Genomic DNA, 13733 nt, shown 5'->3' with positions numbered 1-13733 from the left:
TTCCGCCCGCCAGCCACCGCCACCAAGCCACCAGCCACCGCTACTCCCGCGTGAATCCATGATAACCGATTCAGTGGGCTTTGGTCGTGGGAACCTGAAAGGCCGCTCCCCCATATATCGCCATTGACTTAACGACGGTTTAATTCCAGACCAATACAAGCTACATATGTCGCAGTGAGATGAGATGGTCGGTTTGAACCTATTCGAAATAAAATATCACCTTGTAACATAATTGTTAAAAGCCCTAGATATATAGTGATTCTTGTACCTCGCTTAGTCTAGAACAGAGAAGGCTATCTCCGGCTCACCATTAAAAACGATCATTCACCACGCAAATGCAGCCCAACACGCATATCATATTAACGCTTCAAAGTAAGCAAACATGGCAGTTCTGCTCATCTTCGTATGTATATTTCCCGAGCTCTTCTACGCCGCAGACAATACTTTTGCACGAGCAACCATACCCCCATAAGGTATCATGATGTCTTCCGCACCTAGTTCCATCGCCCCCGACCCGAGCTCCCAAGCAAAGAGCGACGCTGTCACTGCTCCCTCGATCGGGAAGGCTACGACCGGCTCACTCCTCGTACGCGCAATCCTAGAGGCTTATGGCAAGGAGATACTCGAGTCTGCAAGCGAGCAGTTTCTTGATCTCGCCCTCGAGGTGCGACTCCAAACTATTGGAAAGTAATCGATTTATTGATGGTTGACAGACTGCAGAATGACTAGATACAGAAGTGAGTTCTGGAAACAGAGGAAAAATGTCCAAAGTAAGGGATTTATTCCTATTACCCTTCGGCAATACCGGTAATGCCGAGCCCGCTTTCTCCGATACATTATCAATCAGCTGATAAATCAAAGGTAATCAAAATGACGATATACTAGTAAGCTTCGTAAGCTCGGCGAGTGACGCATGACAAATGAGAGTGGAGAACCCTAAATTAGTGGTTAAACCTGGTGCTGGAAGGACTGGTAAGCTAGCTATGGTAGTGTACCAATTTCAACACAAACAATCAGCGCAAGAGAACTAGTGAAGCTACTTGCCAAGGCGAACCGGCTTGGGTATTAAGAGACAGATACCGTCGACGACGAAAATGGTGCCTCTCCTATCCAAGGAGGCAATGCACATTCACGATCGAAGCCCAACGCAATCGGAACCCCAAAGCCACCGGGCGCGATTGCTGGCCAGTGTCGCCCTCACTCCGCAACTTCATCTCAACCACTTTCCCTCGAAAAAGCTCGAGTACCAAATCATACGAACACAGCCCAAGTCCTGCGAGACGAGCCTCTCTCGGTAAACACACATCTCAATACCCAAAGGGCTGCTCCTTCTGCAAAGGAAAGTAGCTATAGCATTTAGAGTATAAAAGGTATTGCGGGTATATATGATGAAGTACCAATAGCTACTGGGACTGCTAAGAAACAGGGGCAAATAATGACTGGATCCGGATCACGGGTCGTAGCTAGTATTGCGAGGCCTCGTAATGCCTTGAAGAGAGGGCTGGCACAAGATACGAGAGATAGAGTATAGAGCCAATATCCTAGAAAGCTAGTTCGAGCATCGGCTGGAAAGTTATCTCTGTCGATTTCTGCCCAGCCTCTCGAGTTTGTTGTCATCTCTGACTCGGAGCCAGAATTTGAAGATAATGGCGATTATTAAACCAAGCGCTTTCTGGTCTCCTACCTAGTACAGAGGAGACATTATTATCGGTAGTAATAGCTTTATTAATCGAGGCTAGAGGAATGCCGTATAGTAGGAGGGATAAGACAGGAGGAGACTTTATATTATTACAAGCAAGAAATAGCAGATATCCAACCGCTCTATTCCCATCCTGCTCTGTGGTCCTCCGCAAATGGTCAGAGCAGTAACAAGGAACGAGATAATAATACTTGTCCTTGCTCGTATATATTATCTATTAAGACCCCCGAAAACAAACTCCTATAACCTCCAGGGCCAAACAGACTTCCCCTTAAAGAAGTTTATTCCACCCTTATCGCCTCAAAAATTTACTATCCATACTTGTACCCTTATTATCTTCCTCTTTATAGCATCCTCCTTCTTTGTCACCAGATCTTAATACAGGCCATTTCTCTACACTTTAATCCAAGGCATTAGGGATAGAGAAGGGTACGAGTATCGATATCCACCTGGTCCCTTATCTATGCTCCCTGACTCCAACGACATGAGTTTCCATATCCACTTTCTCCTTTCTCGGTCTAATAATGGATAACTGAGCAGTCCTTGGTATGTGGTTAGCGAGCCCAATTTCTTTCAATTCCAACTCTAACTGAAGCTGAATATTTAAGACCTTATATTAGAAAGTAATTGATTTATTGATGGAAAATCGATATATTGGAGTTTGACAATCTGTAGAATGACTAGATATAGGAGAGTGAAGAGTAAAAAAGGAGAGGAGGGAATCTAAAGTATAGTTCTTATATACCCACTAGTAGGTGGCGATTTCCTCCAGTATATTATAAATCAGATAACTCATATATATTAGTGAGCGTTCCCTGAGCTTCCATAGTGAGCTATTCCATAGGCTTCCATAGTAAACTATTATAAATGAGAGTGGCGAAGCTAATATTAGTAATTGAACCTGGTACTGGAAGGACTAGTAAGCTAGTACCAATTCAATACCTTATTTAGGGAATCTGTATTGGGGATTAAGGATAGAGCTTGAGCATTTACGGTAGACAAATATAGGTACAGGGTATTCGGTATCATAGGCGGCGGTAATAGGAAAGATGTATCGAGCCTAGTTAGACTATTGATCGTATTATCATGGACGTGGGTCTCCTGGAGATTACTATTGGTGATTACTCGGCCATCATCCTCGAACAAATCCGCAACTTCAATGCCCGATCCAACCTCCTTTTGGTAGAGCTCGGCCTTCAGACCTGCAACTTGCAGTTCGAGCTCTTGGACTCTGGCGGTAAGTTCTATAATTGGATTTCCTGACTCTTCCTGATCCCCCAGATCTTCCATATCCCTGATACTTTATATCTCTGCGCATCTGGCCTCTAATTGACTTTTGAGTCGTTCGACCTCCGTTCGTAAAAGTTTCACTTCCCGCCTGGTTTCCAACTCAATATTATTTACTTCTTCACTCAACCTATGTCTCCTCAACCTCCTTTTAACCCGACCATTAAGCATCTGTCGCAGCGGCTCAAACTATATAGTCCCAGATATCGGTATACCATAATCGCCGCGATTTCGAAGAGTTGTGGGTGGAATATGGTAACCCGCTAGAGGCGCTGATAAGAAGAGGGTTGTCCGACATATAAATGGTATAAGCCCGGAAGATGTGGATACGGATTCGAGTTCTGTTTCTGGTCTTGGGTCTGAGAATCGTACGCGTTTCTTGGATCTTTCGGGTATAGCTGGAGGGGTTGATATGCATCCAGATTTCGAGGCTGGCAGGCTCGTGCCGACAGTAGTACCCCTCTTACTTCTAACTACTGCAGGCCGGTCGTCAACGGTAATAGTCAAATGTTTCCTTGACTCTGCCATAATGCGTTGGGTTCGGTGGGATGACGGGTTCAAATAGAGAGGGGAGAGCGTTTACTCCAACCAAGGTCAGGCAAAATTGCTTTGCGAAGAGTAGGTACGTGACAAAGAGAAATAGAGAGTTTTCAAGACGCGAACTTGATTGAAAGGACATTGTTTATCTGAGCCAGGTGTGATCCCTCTTTGCAGTACAGATCCTGGATAACAAATATAATGATTGGCTGAAAACACTAAGACGCGGTGGCGATGGTGGACGCGACATGTCGGCCTGGAGTTACCCACCGGCCGCTCGTCACCTGCCGCCAAGCCTCACCAGGCGTGACTTCAGGCCCGGTTACCTTCAACCCAGCCCCGAGAACTACTCGAACTACCAATAATTATCGAGAGTCAATACGGGAACTGCATAAGCTATCCACATCCATGAATTGAATGCTTGCCGCATCATATGGGAAGTTTTCCTATCTCCTAGCATCCTAATTAAAGGATGGTGTTCCGTTGACAGTCCGTGAAGGGCCGGCCCCGTGAGCTTGCAACTGCTAAGGATAACGCAGCCTCGCTATGCGGAGGGTATGATATTTCCTCGTGTCAGAATTTGGTTGGCTAAGGCAGAAAGTCGTGAACCGAGCAAAGACTATGCCCGACCTGAATATCAGGGCGAGAGCTCACGTATGTCAAAAGAGCCTCATCCCCTCAGACCAGAAGATCCGAAAACGCAACCACGACGATCTCCATCGCTCTGCTTCTTTCGACTTTATTGCAGGCCTTTTGCGAGTTCCCCTCATCAGGTACGTTGCTGTCAGCTTAACTAGAATACGTCATGACTTACAAAAGAGAGAACTCCCAAGATGTGCTTCACCTTCACTAAACACTACGAACGCTGCGGCTGCGATGTTCCGGGCCGAGAGCAGAGCAATGGCTGTGGTGGAAACTGCACTGGGGACAACATAACATACAATGAGACCCTGGATGCGAGCATTTCGGATTACTGTCTTGATCATAAACCTCAAACCGCTACTCCACCAACAAGCAGTGACTCTGAAGATTCGGCGGGATCGAGTCAGTCATCAGACGCATAACTTTGGCATGGAGGATTTTGGTGGGGGGTGGCCCCTGCTTAGATCACGAGACTGTTTAGCCTTGTGGTGGCGACGTCCAACGTCAACTTCAATCTATAAATGTATCTAATTACCACCACAACAATAAATCACAGCCTCTGTCATGGAGAAACCTACCGTTCAATCGAACTTAAGCGGCAAAGTACGGTGCCTTATCCTCTGTTCACCGCGAAACCATTCGATTGATGCGAACAAGAGCATCAAGGATATCGCTGACCAAGTCAGCCCCATCGTGAAAGGCGTCATCGACTTTGCAGAGGCCGATTACAGCAAAGCCGCCTTCATAGGGCTCTTCTTATCAGCTAAGAAGTTATACATTGTCTTTGATTACGATAATCCGGACCATAACGATTGCAGGGTGATGGCATTTAAGGTCAGACGGCACATCAAGCCTATATTTGTTCCTGCAACGGAGGTTCATAAGCAGGTGAAATCATGGAAAAGCTATCCGCATATAGTATGTCCGTTATCACTCTTGAAGATTGTTCGGCTAAGTCATGTATAGGAAATCCATCCAAGCTATTCCACCTCTGCCAAGCAGAATCTATCCACCCCGAGTTCCAGTGGACATGTCGATACAGTGGTTGGATAACACTCATTTCTACAAATGGTACTTGGAATCAATTATACAATATCAGAGGGAATGCGAGGCGATGTCGGCTGTGAAGGGGCGTCGAAAAAGAAGGAACAAATATCGGAGATAGACGAGGAATGCTTGCTAGGCTTTCAGCTCTCTATGGGAGCGTCTGCCGAAGAATTCGACACTGAGTCCGCTGCAACAGAAGCAGCTGCTGACGGGGAATACGGCGTGCCGTATGTAGTGTACCGACCATGCTTGCAAATGATCGGAGCCACATCCATGCCATCGAATTCCCCTAGTTCATGTGCTTTCTTGATCAAGGTTCCTTTCTCCTGTTTATTACTTCATTCTTTCGTTTTCCTCTTATCCCCTGGTTGTTTCGCTTGATCTTTGCTGTATCCATTTATACAGTAGCTGCTCCAGAGGTCCTGGAGGCGATCACATGCTTGGCAACGAGGACTTACCGCAACGTTCGTGTCAATTGAAAGGAGAATTTGCATTCTAGAGGGCTGTGGTGATTTCCTTGCTAGTTCACGGCAATTGTCGGTGAATGGCAGCCGGAGTGCCGCCGAGCTACTGTCCCTTTTATTATCGATCCTCGAGGCTGACAATGAAAGGGGAAAGGGGCTTTGTTGGCTTGTCATCTGGATTGCTGGGTGTTGATTATGGCCAGAACGTTTCAAGGGATCTGGCTGAGAACTGCAAAAGGGGAAGGGTCTGCATTTGCTTAAATGATCTCCGATGCACTCGAAAATGTGTGATATTTGTTTCTGTCTTGACAAGTATCCTATGCATCGAGGTGCCACTTCTCCAGATCCAGATCTAAATTCCTAGTCCTTTAACACAAGGCCACAGCACCACAGGAACGACAACATTGTCATTCCCACCCGTCAGCACAGCTTCAGTCAAGCTTGCCACCCCCGCCGCAACGCCGGCTTTCCCAAATGTCAAAATCCAAGGATCCTCATTATTAGCCGGCCAACCCCCAATTCTAAGCCATGCTTTTGCCAGTATCAACGCCAGTCCCACAGCAGTAGCAAACGCTGCGCTGCCTTCAATACTTTTACCACCGCCCCAAATCCATTTGTGCCGGCCGTATCGCCGTCCTATTAATGATGCTGCTACATCCCCCATACCTACACAGATAACGCCGCTGACCATGCTGGCTTCTCTGCGTGGGACCTCCCAACCGGAGAGATAACCGCTGCCGGTTCGAGGGAGGTAGCCGAGGGAGAGCCAGAGGGGGATGGCGCAGCCGATGAGAAGGAAAATATGTGATATTACTACAGGTCCTTTGAGATCTCTTCCGTCTACGTAAGGAGTCAGGAAGTATGCCAAGGACTTGGATAATGGTGGCAGTTGGGATGCCCGGAATAAGTCGAGAGCTCCCAAGCAACGAGCGACGCTATCACTGCTCCCTCGATCGGGAAGGCTGCGCCCGCATTCCGGGTCTGGCTCATCTGGCTGGAGAGATTTGGACATGGTACAAAGGATTGGAAAACAGCATTAGGAAACCACAAACATTGAGAATTAAGAGCGAGCGGTTCTTCTAACCTCGCCGCTGGTCCGTCTGCGGTCAAGTCTCTTGACTACAGCGCCGAGTACCTATAGAAGTTCTAAATCAGCATTTATTCAAAAAGTACGTTTGGAGAAGTCTCGGAGTCGTCGCTCTCGAAACATTCCACGTCAGGTAGAGAATAGCTCCGGAAAATCTACTTACTGCTTTCAGGATTCCATCACCCGTCAAACCAACGCCACCTTCGCTCTGGCTACTTCCGCCTGTCCAAGTAACGGTATCGACGATATCTCTAACTCCACCTTCGACAAGCTTGCTCAATCCATCGTCAAGCTCCTCGAGTGCCTCCTTAGCACCTTCTTCGTTGCCAACTTGGAAGAACTGCACACCAACTTGGTATAGCGGTACATCAAACTTATCGAGCTTTTTCGCAGCTGAAAGTAATACCGATTCAACATCGTCCGAAGGAACACCATCCGTCAATACAATGAGATTGACGGGCTTCATCTCCTTGCCAACAGCAATCTCAGTCTCCAACTTTGCCAAATACGGCTTCAAGATATTGTGGACTCTGGTACCGGTAGGAGTCCCGCCTTGTAGTCGGACTCTCGCGAAGATTTCGGTGACAGTAGCGGCTCTTTTGATGCCTCTATACCCGCCAGCTACGATACCCTCATATAGGGAGCCACCATTAGTGGACTTATAGTTCATGAAGTAGAGATCCAAACCGTTGTTGTCGTAGGAGGAAACGATAGGTGCAATAATAGCTAATGCCTGTGAGACTTCACGCCAGCCACGGCCGGCCATGGAGCCTGAATTATCGATGAGGAGGGTGGTATCGAAGGTCGTGAGGAAGGCGTACGGATCTTCGCCACTTGGGTGGATGGTGGCTAGTATTGACACAGCGGGCGTTGCGGGCGAGTATAATGACGAAGAAGGAACCGCCAACTCAGATAGCAGAGCGCCGCACGTTGGACTTGAGGCAGCATTTGGGGAAGGCATATATGCTGGAGGAGGCTCATTCTTGCCCGGGTGGGAGGGGTTTGTGAGAGAAGTTTGAGGTTCTTGGCCTGTTACTGAGGTGTTTATAGTCAGTATTGCTTATCGAGGAATTACGAAATAGCTATACTAGGTTTCCTGTAGGCATGATAGCGATGTTACATGCAGCGTATACTTCAAAGGAGTAGGATGTGTAATTGATATCAAGAAGGTTTTGAGTTTGACTCAAGGTATTTAAAGTTGATAGGAATAGGATAAATGGATCAGAGTAACCTCTTTTGAGCCCTTTTCCTCAATCAAAGTTGTGACGTCGTTTATTGCGGCTACTAGGCAGCACTGTCGGTTTCTGAGTGGTCAGGAACGAAAATCTCAACTGCGCCTCAGCCTCATTATTTGACTACGGCCCATCAGGCCTCAACAAGGCAAATTTCATAGCGGTTTTCAGAGGCCACCACCTTTGGCCGAACACGACAGGGATCACGATAAGAAATGCGACGAGTCGTCAGCCTTCCGAGTTTGCACTCCACACATGTCGCAGGCAACATATAGACTTCAAGAAGCTCTGCGAGAGTTCTCTCCTTCTCCATCAAACCTCTCAAATTCCTCGCCTTTGAAGATGGCGCTGCGCTTTATCCTCGTTGCATCAGGTCATATTGCATGTTATCGCAGCCCTCAAGCTCAAGCTCCACTCCTCAATGCGACCAGAAACTCTCGCTGTCCCACGACTCCCGCATTCGAGCCGAGAGGCGCGGTTCCCCAGCTGGCAAATAACGATCTGCATAATCTAAGTTAGATCTGGAGTAGGCCTAAATTAGACGCCGCCTATTTTGAGGTCTGTCTGTGGGACTTCCCTATCGGCTGCTCCCAAAACAGGTAATTCATGGACGTGAACTTGGATCGCCCACGGCGCCTTTTAGGATGCCCGTGAGGGCCTAAACTGGACATGCGGCCGATCTTAACGGCATGTTCGCGGCGAGGCCAGATGTAGACAAGTCGTGTGGCTACTAAGAATGCGAAATCTAGAATTGGCTTGGGCTTAAGAATTGTCGTCAAGGTAAAGAGGAATAATTTGGGAAGGGATTGGGTTGACATTTCTTCGAGCCTTTCCTCCAAGTGATACTGCCTTCAGCCTATAGCAACGTAAGACATGTAGTTCTGCAGGATCTTGTGAATATCAATCTTATCATTTATCCGTTTAAGACATGAGAGGCCAGTCAATGCCACTAACAACCTCCTCGATAACGTCTAGGACGTCCAGTTGAACCCCCCATTCACTCACGGCAATATCAAAGAATACTAGCTTTCCTTGCTCCATTGCCGGAAAGTACTTTGATACAAGGAATGACTTATCGTTATTAGAACAAACGCTTCCGTAGCACTTCCACTCTGCGATTTCCAGATTTTTGTTATTATCTGCGGTGCATACGCGTGTCACGTTATGGAGGCCATGAGAGCCATCTACTATCCGAAACGGATACAGCTCTTGAGCAGCTACTACAATGTCTGCTCTCTCCTTGAGCTTTTTGAAAAACTCCAAGTACGAAACATCCTTAAGTTACCTGATATAATAAAGCTGACAAAGGGCTTTTGTTGCCATTTCGGAGACCGCAGTCTGTTCAATTAACTTATACAGGTGGACTAATATATGTACAGGTTTTACGATGCATTTTATTTAAGCATTCATTCTCATTGGGCGACAATATTATGTGGACGAACGTCCAGTGGGCTATCAAGCACGAGGACCCTATACCTTCCCCTCACGAATTATTCCCTCTGAATTTCCACAAAGGTTTTATTGCACATATTTTGGAAAGAGAATGTGACTTCTGCAAGCTTTTTTTGAATGTTTTATTGCATGTCGCTATTTTTCATCACTTTTCACATCGGTCAATGTAGCCATTCGAAGAAATAGAGGCGCATAGGTGGCTTCTATACAGGATTGGGTTAGTAAATAAAAGCGTAGAAGAGTTATAGGTTATTTCTATTTTTGACTCGAACCAAAAAAAACTTAAAATGGAATATAAGAAACCAAACTTCATCTGCAACCAACCAAGTCCCTCTCTCGTCGAGCCTTGTAATTACAATTTACAATTATAACCGTAGCGGAACTACTCCTTAAGCTGCGACCCAGGACCGTTTTGTATACTATTATATAGCCCACCCTTCAAAATTATCGAGATCACAAACGCCATTCGTTCTGGATAAATATTAGGGTTAGCAGGAACGTCTTGGAGCTTCGGTATTCCAATGATCTTATAAATCGAAGTCTGGCTCGCTATACTCTCGGTATTAAGGACACCTAGTATAGTAACAAGGTTATTACTGCCAGTTACAAGACTAGTAAACATATTATATATAAGACCCTTAATTAAGTACAGGATAATTTTATACTTGTCAGGATTAAAGTTCTTATTAGAATCAAGGTCCTTATTAGGATCAGGAAGTAGTATTCTGTTTTCGGGAAGTAATATACCTTTCTCGGAGAGCTGCATTTCTGGTAGATACTTTTTATAGAAACTACTAGGTTATATAAAAATTCCTAGGTTATATTATTAATAGGACAAAGCTTATATACTATCTAGTAGAATTGGGCTCCTTATCTTTAATAGTAGCTTTAGAGATCTTTACTAATATTATATTTCATATTTCCTAGATTATTAAAGATATTTACTAGGATATTTATTATATATATAGTAACTTTAGTATATATATTAGAAGGTTTATTCTCTAATTATAGGTGAAACTTTTCCGTAGTAGGCTAGTCAAATATATTATTAGTTGTATTATTTTATAGAATAGAAATATCTTTAGTAAAGATAGAATATCCGCCTTATATATAGATTCTTATAACTGCCTTCTGGAAGGTCTCGAGGTAGGCTTTTATATAGTCGGTAATATTAGTTAAAGAGGATATAAGAATAAGGATAACTTGCTAATTTTCTTTAATAGCTCGGTTAAATACTAGATTAAGAAGCTCGAACCTATTCTTAAAAAAGTTGTCTTTATTAGGCTAGAAAGTTTCTATATTAGATATTAAAAAAAAGTCGAATTTGTATTTATATTCTTTATATTTCTTTATATTTACCTTAGTACTAATACTAATTAGAATATCCTAAAGGCTAAAGAAGTTCAAGGCTACTTGTCTATAAATAGTATATTTATAGGATAGCTTCAGATTTATAATAAATATTTCGAGATATATAAATCCAAGATAATAAAACTCCTTTAATATAACTATTACTACCAAGTTATTATAGTCTTTTACTAGATCCGTTATAACTATAATACCTAGTACCTTTCTATTATTAGCTTTACTAGCTATAGGCAAACTAAGAAGTATTTTATAAACTTCTTATTCTAAGATAGTAAGGCTATTAGAGATAGAAAAGCCCTTAGCCTTACTATTAAGCTTTCCGGAATACTTACCTAAATACTAGTTAGCTTCTCTTACTTATAAAAAAATAATAGGATATTATTTAATCTGATTTAATTTTCTGAATAAGTAACCTTAATATATTTAGCCTTTCTATTATAAATATATAGCTTTCCAGAATATTTACCTAAATACTTATTAGTTTCTCTAGCTTATAGAAAGATAATAGGTTATTATTTAGTCTGATTTAATCTTCTAGATAAATAATCTTAACTTATTTAGCCTCCCTAATATAGGTATAAATATAAGTCTTTCCTCTTTTATTAATAAATATTTCATCTATTATTCTAAAGTAGTCTATTTCTTAATTCTTTCTAATAAGGTATATTTTCTATTTATTATAACTAATATAAATTTTCTTCTATTTAGTAGTTAATCTAGTTAGATCTCTATACCTAATCTAATTCTTGAATCTATTTAGATCTTTTTCTAGAATAATATCCCGATAATAAAGTTTATTTCTATCTAATCTAGTAATAATAATAAAGAAATTATAATTTCTAGATCTCTTATAATATTTCTTAAGGTCTTTACTAAAAAGTATTATATTTAAGCTAAGGTTATATAGGAAAGTAAATTCTTTTTTTAGATTTATTTTTAGTAATATATATAGTTATTTTAAAGAAAAACGCTTTATTTTATTAAAATAATCTTTTATATAATAAACTAAAAAAGATATATATACTTATAAAAAGATACTAGAATAAGATATTAGAAATATATTAGAATAATAATAGTAAAAGAGAGAATTATTAGGCCTCTTACTTTAGATATCTAGTATTAGTAGAACTATATTTAGCTCTATTATAAATGTCTTTAGAATTCGCAAACCCTAGTATAAATAAAGTACTATAGATTTAATATATCTTATATAACTTTAAATTCTTAGATTATAAAGTTTAATTATAGATTAGATATTTTATTTAAGCTAATTTCTTTAGGCTTATATATTAATTATATTAGTATTAGTATATTTATAATTACTTTTAAACTCTATTATATAGTCTTATATATATTAGCTATAGCCTTATTTCAAAGTAAATTAAAATAATAAAATAGTAATTATAGCCTAATATTATATTCTAATACCTTTATAGCTAGTAAGTAAAAAAGTCGGGTTATATTATACTAATACTAATAAAAATACAAATATAGAACTAGTCTTTATTATATCTAGTAAGGCTTAAATAAAATAGACTTAAACTAGAAAAGCTTTTAAACTTTTATTTCTGATTTATATATATTTAGAAAGCTATATTATTAAGGCTATATCTATATTATTAAATTAAGATACTAAAAGTCTAATTACTTTATAAAGCCTTTTATATTTACTATATTAAATGGGCTCTCTATTCTTAGAGATAGAGGAATCTTATATAGCTATATTCTTATAGTAATTTAGTAATACTAGAGATATACTATTAGTAAATATTCTAGTAATACTTATAAGTTATAATATAAGATAGAAAATATATTACTAGTAATATATCTAAATAATAAGTAATTATAATAGCTAAAATAAGTTCCTTTAATTATATTATTTTAGTATTCTAGAACTAAAAGTTATTTCGGAAAACAGATAGAAATAATCTGGACCTTTTAGTTTAGTTTTCCTTATTTCTTTAAACCTTATTTAGCCTCAAATTATCTTTTCTGTTTTTAGCTAATAAGTATTATAAAAAACAGGTCTTAAAATATAATAGGAAATAACTTAGATAAGAATAAAATTATTCTCTATTACTACTTTTTATTATTTAGAGATCCAGATTCTAATATAAGAAAGTAATATAAAACAGGTATTACTAAATTATTTATAAGAACTTATTTTTTTCTTATTTTTAGTTTAATTTTAGTAATATCTATATAGTATTTATAGTTATATCCTAGTATATAGAAGTAGCTTATTTACTAGATAATACTAGTAATAATATTATTATTAAACTTTATAAAGCCTAGCTATATTCTATAAGTATATTTATAATATATTTTAGTTTCTATTAAACTAATAATAATTAAGATATCTTATTTTTTTCTCTTAGGAAAATCTTTAAAGTAATTAATAATAATCGAGATTAGGATATATTTACTTTAGGTTAAATCTAATTATATTTATAACTTTCTAGTTTTTTTTAATTCTTTATATAGTACTAAAGCTACTAATACTTTAATATCTTATATTCTTTTATACTATAGCTCTTCTAGCTTAACTAGCTTTAAAGTAATCTATTAAGTAAAGTTAGTATACTATATATTAGATAAGTAAAATAGAACTAAATAAAATTACTTACCTTTTTTTCTTTATTTTTTAGCCCTATTAACTTCCCTATTTATTTTTTTTAGCTATATTCTCAGAACTATTATCTTATATAAAATAATCTAAATATATTTATTATATTTCTCGGTATTTAGAAATGTTACTTTTAAAGTTATTTTTCCTAGTTTTATCTTTTTTCCCGGAATTATTAACTTTATTAAATTAATTAACTTCTCTTCCGGGATTTCTAGATCTAATTTTTATTTTATTTCTATTATTACTATTTCTTTAAATATCCTATCTTTAATTATTCTAGCTAGTAGTT

General features: G+C 39.7%; 3 protein-coding genes across 3 annotated transcripts; 1 reads left to right on the top strand and 2 right to left on the bottom strand.

Annotated features, from left to right (window-relative positions):
* The first annotated feature begins 217 nt into the window (after positions 1-217).
* Positions 218-726, top strand: K444DRAFT_619128 (uncharacterized protein). The gene has a single exon (XM_024881459.1). The coding sequence runs from the start codon at positions 479-481 to the stop codon at positions 689-691; it is 213 nt and encodes a 70-aa protein (XP_024730255.1). The 5' UTR covers positions 218-478; the 3' UTR covers positions 692-726.
* A 5302-nt stretch (positions 727-6028) lies between these two features.
* K444DRAFT_509065 (uncharacterized protein) lies at positions 6029-6526 on the bottom strand (the record flags this gene model as incomplete). The annotated part of the gene is made up of 1 exon (XM_024873417.1): positions 6029-6526. A coding segment is annotated over one exon (498 nt), but the record flags the coding sequence as incomplete, so codon positions are not given.
* A 210-nt stretch (positions 6527-6736) lies between these two features.
* K444DRAFT_646752 (uncharacterized protein) lies at positions 6737-8813 on the bottom strand (the record flags this gene model as incomplete). The annotated part of the gene is made up of 3 exons (XM_024885240.1): positions 6737-6811; positions 6927-7798; positions 8627-8813. 3 exons carry the CDS (start codon positions 8811-8813, stop codon positions 6737-6739), a joined length of 1134 nt encoding a protein of 377 aa, XP_024730253.1.
* Positions 8814-13733: the final 4920 nt, after the last annotated feature.

The sequence above is a fragment of the Hyaloscypha bicolor genome (genome assembly GCF_002865645.1).
Source record: "Hyaloscypha bicolor E unplaced genomic scaffold K444scaffold_153, whole genome shotgun sequence".
Lineage (NCBI taxonomy): Eukaryota > Fungi > Ascomycota > Leotiomycetes > Helotiales > Hyaloscyphaceae > Hyaloscypha > Hyaloscypha bicolor.
Note: the sequence above shows the minus strand (reverse complement) of the source record. Positions and strands in the feature narration are given on the sequence as shown.

Excerpts from the sequence above, each read along its gene's own strand:
- K444DRAFT_619128 (XM_024881459.1), top strand. The coding sequence starts at position 479 with ATGATGTCTTCCGCACCTAGTTCCATCGCCCCCGACCCGAGCTCCCAA.